Source organism: Symphalangus syndactylus, chromosome 2 (assembly GCF_028878055.3).
Source record: "Symphalangus syndactylus isolate Jambi chromosome 2, NHGRI_mSymSyn1-v2.1_pri, whole genome shotgun sequence".
Classification (NCBI taxonomy): Eukaryota; Metazoa; Chordata; class Mammalia; order Primates; family Hylobatidae; genus Symphalangus; species Symphalangus syndactylus.
The window spans coordinates 93,923,081-93,929,087 of NC_072424.2; the positions used below are offsets into that span (position 1 = coordinate 93,923,081).

Here is a 6,007-nt window from a genome sequence, read left to right on the forward strand (position 1 = left end):
AAATACTAACATATGTTGCATTAAACTGGTCTAATTAGGAATTAGATGACAGCTTTCATTGGTTTCCCATTGCCTACTCATCCCATACATGTGGATATAAACAATAATCTTTCCTGAAGTCTATTTACTGAGCTCACGATTTTAAAAAATTACATTAATTTTCACAGCATTCATGAGAAAAAAAGACTTTTGAAAAAACTCACTGAAGAAAAAATATTAAAATAAGTTGTTTTTGTATAATTCTTCAAGTGTTAAAGTGCTGTGTGAGCCACTTGGACACACTCATGCAGAAGGCTGTTCAGTAAAAATTGCTTCTATTTGAGATGGAGGGGAATTCTAGAAGCTACAGCTACTTGCACTAAGAGTATTGAAGCAATTTTGTCTTACGGTGACAAGAAACTTCAGAAGTAAGTTGGGTTCACAGGTGAAGAACATGGTGTGCACTTAAAAGAAAACAAGTAGCCTGTTCCAGCCAGGAGGCAGAGTGTCAGCATCTTCTGGGCATCATGTTTTTTATTCCAGTGGATGTGAAGATCCCAAGGAAAGCTAACTACAGAGATCTAGAATGGTACTGACAGGTAGGAATGCTGCTGAGAACCAATTCCAAGAAGAAAGGTCAAGGTAATGTGCAGAGGGAAAAAATATTATTGGCTACAAATGGCCCTGAGAATCAAAAATAGCCATAATAATTTAGTTGACTTATTTTGTGTTTGTAGGCAAAAAAAAATCTAAATTAATAAGAACACTGCTCTCAAGCCTTTTACCCAGAATATGATACCTTCGGATTGCTTGACTTGTTTCAGTCAATTTGCTTCCTTCAGCATTTCTAATACAGTCAAGCATGAATGTAACCGAACCACTACATATGAACATAAGAGCTCCTGTTCCCAGATAGTCAGGAAATCCATTGGTCATGGCAACCCCAGAGAGTTGCAGATGAGGAAATTGAGGTCCTAAGTAGTTATATGAGTTGCATATATTTAAAACTAACAGATTATGAATTCAAGGCATGAAACATTAATATATTATTATTATAATATACATGTTATGCCAAATATAAAATATACATAATGCCATACAGGACATAGAAATCATATAGTAGTGAAAACAGATAAATGCACATAAGTGTATCCAATATATAAAGATATTTCCTGTAGATTATCACAGAAAGCAAATGTTCACACAGGTGATTTTCCCACTTGATAACTGATAATTCCGTTCATCAAAAGTATATTTCAATTCATTTCTATTTAAGCATAAATTAAGACCCTTCTAAACATTTATAGGTTCTTGGTGTTGAAAAGAATCTCAAAAATCAAAAATCATCAAACCTCCCTTCATATGTCATGTATGAGTTTGGAAAGCAGAAACAATGCTCTATGGCTATTTATTATTATTTTATTCCCTGGACCAGTAAGGGATGCTCACATAAAAATAAGAAACACTTACATGAGAACATAAGAGAATCTCCAATGGTTTCCCTATTAAGAAACCATTCTATAAAATAAGTCTATTTTCTGAGAGACATTCCCAGTCTAAGGTTTTACTGGATTCAGGCAGCAATGAGATCAGGGCCAATGATAGTCTCCATTTGCTTCCCAACCCACCAGACCCCAAGTATCCATTGTCAAGACTATGCTTTATCCACTCTGTATTCAGTCACCACTAGAATAATCTCCTTTACCCTCCCCAACTCACCAGGCCCACTACTGTCTATGCCTGGCACTTGGAGGGGTGGTAGGTGGATGGATGGATGGATGGATGGTTGGACGGATGGATGGATGGATGGGTGAATAAGTACATAAAAACTTTCTTCTTTTGTTCCACTATAATTCATATTTCATTCAAATACCAGGATAAAGTCTTTATCTCCTCTTCAAGGAGATGTTGTCATTTTTCCTATCAAAACTTACTAAATGTCTGTAGCTGGCCAGTTTCTAATCATAATAAAAACCAAAAGATATGATAATTTGGGTAGCAAATCTCAGGATCTGGGAATTAAAAAAAAAAAAAAGCCTATATCATGATTTCACTGAGAACATTGGTATCTTCTAAGTGTCGTCTTCTATGTTAGCCCTGTATATTCCCATCAGAATGAAAGGTATTAGGATTAGAGCTAAGGATACAGTTGATATATTACCCTGGAATGTTTCAAAAGTTTTTTTTAAAAAAAAGTATCTAAAGTTTAGATTTGAGGGTATCATTAAGGGAAGTCCTATAATTTACCTTCAAACAAAATGCAATTTTGTTGTTAAAGTGACGCATGAGTTATTTTACAGCCAAAGAGAAGGTAGAGTATTAAACACATCATTTGTTTATGTTGAAAATACACCCTGGGCCTGTGGGTGTACATACTGTAATTGAAGTCATCTCAACAACAATTACTGGCCAGTTTCACTCTCATTTAGCGGGGGAGGTGTGTTTCAATTAGTGGTTTCTTGCCAGTACTTCCTCATACTTTTTAGGCAACTCTTTGGACATTAGGGGGTTGTAGAGAAGTAGAAAGGAAAACTCATTACCCAGCCCTCAAAGAGTTCAGAAATTAAGTATAAGTTTGTACTACTCACGGCTCTGCCTGTAGGCTTCTGTCCTCAGCCACGTAGTTAGAGGGAATATAGCCCTGTAGTTGCTGACTGGAGCCATCTCGTCTTTTCTCCAAGTGTCTGGCAAACCACCAGCCCTCATGCGAAGTGTCCAGAACTTGAAGTTTGTCACCTGCCCGGAAGCTCAAGTCCTCAGCAGTCCGAGCCTGGTAATCAAACAAAGCCACAAAGTAGCGGCCATGCCTCTGTGACTGGGGAGAGCAATGGGCCCCTGGATTTTCAATCACGGTTGACTTGTCTGCCTCCGTGGACAAACAGGGGAGATAGTGTTCTAGGTAATCCCAGAGCCTCTGACAGATGTTGCTCATTGTGCCTTGGTGGGGAGAAGAGGAGCAGGGCTTCTCCCTCTCCCCTTAGTCTCTGCGATCCACCTTCTCTTTCTTCACCAGGCAACTCTGAAGTCAGCACCAACTCACCATACTTCAGAGAATATGCAAAGTCCCGTTTCAGATCAGTCCAGCAGTTGGGTTGCAGCAAGTCCTACCTGGAGAGACTTACCGGCTTGCTTTCTGTGGCTGGAGGTGCTACCCCGAAGCAAAACTGAGCAGGAGCTGGGCAGCTGCTCACTAGAAAGGTGTCTTTTCTTCTTATCTGCTTAAGAATCCCACAACAAAAATAAAATAAAATTAAAAGGGCTTTATTTAGACAAATATCTGAGAACAGAATGGTGCTATCTTGCCTTTTGTCCCAATAAAAAGTTAGCAAGAGGAAGCTACTAACCCCTGGTAAAACCTCCACGCCTTGCTTTCACCAGGAGCTCTCCCCCTGTTTCAAGTCTATTCCTGTCTTTCGACCAGTCTGGATCTGGACGGCTCTCTCCTTTTTGCTAATGAATAACCAACCAGCAGAGGCTGTTGCCTTTAACATTCTGAGCTATGAACAGACTGTAATAATTTCCCCTTACTTCCTGGTTTCTTTCTGTCTACGATCTAAATGGGATTCTGACCTCTTTACCCCTCCCATCTCCCACACCCAAGATAGACCAGATCCTTTACCAAACTGTTAAAGCAGCCGCTAAAATCTATATTCCTTTTGTCTCATCCTGGAGAAACAGGCTACCCCAGGTAGCTTTTTGTCTTGCTATGTTCCCAACACTGAAATTCACGGCAGAGATTTTTTTCCCCCACAAATAGGAGTAGAATTGTTTTGCCACCACTAGGGGAAATTTAAAAAGGCAAATTAAAGTATTTAGGTATTTCTTGTCAGAAACAGAGCAATTGGAAAAGAACCATCAAGTCATTCCCTTTTCTCATTACCAAGAATAGATTTTAATAGCTTCAAAGAATAGTCACAGTCTGGAAAAGTAAGAAAGCAGCTGACTAAAACGCTGAGAACCCAAAATGTTGCTTTTTCCCACAGACATTTAATTTCCTATCCTTCAAGTACTATTTTGGAAACATACACACACACACACACACACACAAACACACGTTACACACCAACTAGGTGACCAGTAGAGAAAAAAACAGTAGAATAGAAAAGAGCTCTTTGCACACTGCTTTGTGGGCTCTTTCTGCTAAACTTTGACCTCCAGATCTATGCTAGTTCTTACTAACTTACTTGGCAAGAACTCAGGAACTAATGAGACTGACATCAGGACAGCCATCTCTAGACAGGCAGTGGTTTTTACTTGACCTTCCCTAGTTCAGAGCAGCTGTCTCACAAATATGTGCCCTGGATCACAAAAACAGCTGGGCAATGAGTCTGGCAGATCAACATACTGTCATTTATACTAGTAGACAGCATTGCAAAATTGTTTATGATGTGTCACTGATATCTCTATAAGACTTTTTTCTTTCTTTCTTAAAAACAATCTTTCTAAATGTTGTGAGACCCTTGAACCTGGCTAACCTATTCCTAGTACAAGCTCATAACTTCTATTCTTTGTCAAATTGCAAGGCATTTAGTAATCAGAATAATCAAACTCAAGAAAAAGGAAGAAAGAAAGAAAAAAGAAAAGAAAGAAAGAAAAAAGAAAAGAAAGAAAGAAAGAAAGAAAGAAAGAAAGAAAGAAAGAAAGAAAAGAAAGAAAGAGAAAGAAAGAAAGAAAAAGAAAGAAAAGGAAGGAAGGAAGGAAGGAAGGAAGGAAGGAAGGAAGGAAGGAAGGAAGGAAGGAAGGGAGAGAAAGAAAAGAAAAGAAAGAAAATCAGAGAACCATGGCATCAGCCCAACCTGCTATTACTTTGGGCAAAAATCAGTCCACAGCAGTGGACAGATCAATTGGTTAAAATAAAATCTTGTGTTATGCTCCCAAGTTTCTCCAATTGTCTTTGGAGTCAGAGTACCAATAACAAGTTGACAGAAGTAGAAAAGCCAAAAGCTGAGCCAAATTTTTGTTGTTGCTGTTGTTGTTTTGTTTTTTAATGATATGAGACCTAAAATAGAATGTATACATAATTTCATATTATATACATATATAATATATAATATCAAATATAATATCAAATGACCATAAAGGATATTTTGTTCCAAATACAATAATGCCCGTAACAAAGGCACCAGTGCTGAAGTCTTCCCTGAGACATCTACATGATCTAAAAATGAAAAAAAAAAAAAAAATAGATTTGGAAGCAACCTGAGAGATGTTTTTAAACCCAATTTGTAAGTGGGGTTTTAGATTTTTGAATTGTTGGGGTTCTAAATTCAGATATGCCTTTACTATAGTTATGACAAGGCATTCTGGAAAAAGACAAAGCAGCAGACCTGCACACCACAGTCATTGAGCAAGTGAGTGAAATTCAAAAAGCAGCCAACCATCCAAAGATGTCAGGTGAGCAATGGCCTCAGAACGCAGAGCCGAGGGGTGGAAAGAGAGAAGGTTTCTTTGTGTCGATAGTACCAGAATTCTCCAGTCACCCAATCTCAAAGTCTTGCAGTCATCTTTTATTTGCTCCCTGGTTTCTTTGAGCTAATCAATCACTGAATTCTGCTCAGTCTTCCTTTTCATTTATTCCACAAACTTTTTTTTAAGCTCCTTCTGAGTGACAGCTGGGCACCAGACAGAAAACAGAATACTCTTTCCTGGATTATTCCAGAGGCCTCCTAACTGATCTCCCTTCCTCCAGCTTATTCCCATCTCTGGCTCCTCTTGCACACAAAGATGAGTGGTGTTCATAATAGTTTCTAGAGGAGTTTTTATAATAGTAACAATGACTGAGGTGATAAGCCATTCCTAGTCATTACTAGTAAGAGTAGCTATCTGTTTGGAAAGCTTTCTATGTGCCAGGCACTGTACTAAGAATGTTAGAAATAAGATCCAGGAATTCTACTCCAGGGTATGTACCCAAAAGATTTGAAATCAGGAAGTCTGAGAGATATTGAACTCCTATGTTTATTGCAGCACTATTCACAATAGTCAAGTTATGGAATCAATCTAAGTGTTCATCAATTGATGAATGGACAAG

The 6,007-nt window shown here is 38.3% G+C and overlaps 1 protein-coding gene across 1 annotated transcript in view; it reads right to left on the reverse strand.

Annotated features, from left to right (window-relative positions):
- Positions 1 to 2,911, reverse strand: part of FRK (fyn related Src family tyrosine kinase) — a 113,319-nt gene extending 110,408 nt beyond the window's left edge. Inside the window, exon 1 of the mRNA XM_055261908.2 lies at positions 2,568 to 2,911. Coding sequence (XP_055117883.1) covers positions 2,568 to 2,911 — 344 coding nt within the window. The remainder of the gene's footprint in view (positions 1 to 2,567) is intronic.
- Positions 2,912 to 6,007: the final 3,096 nt, after the last annotated feature.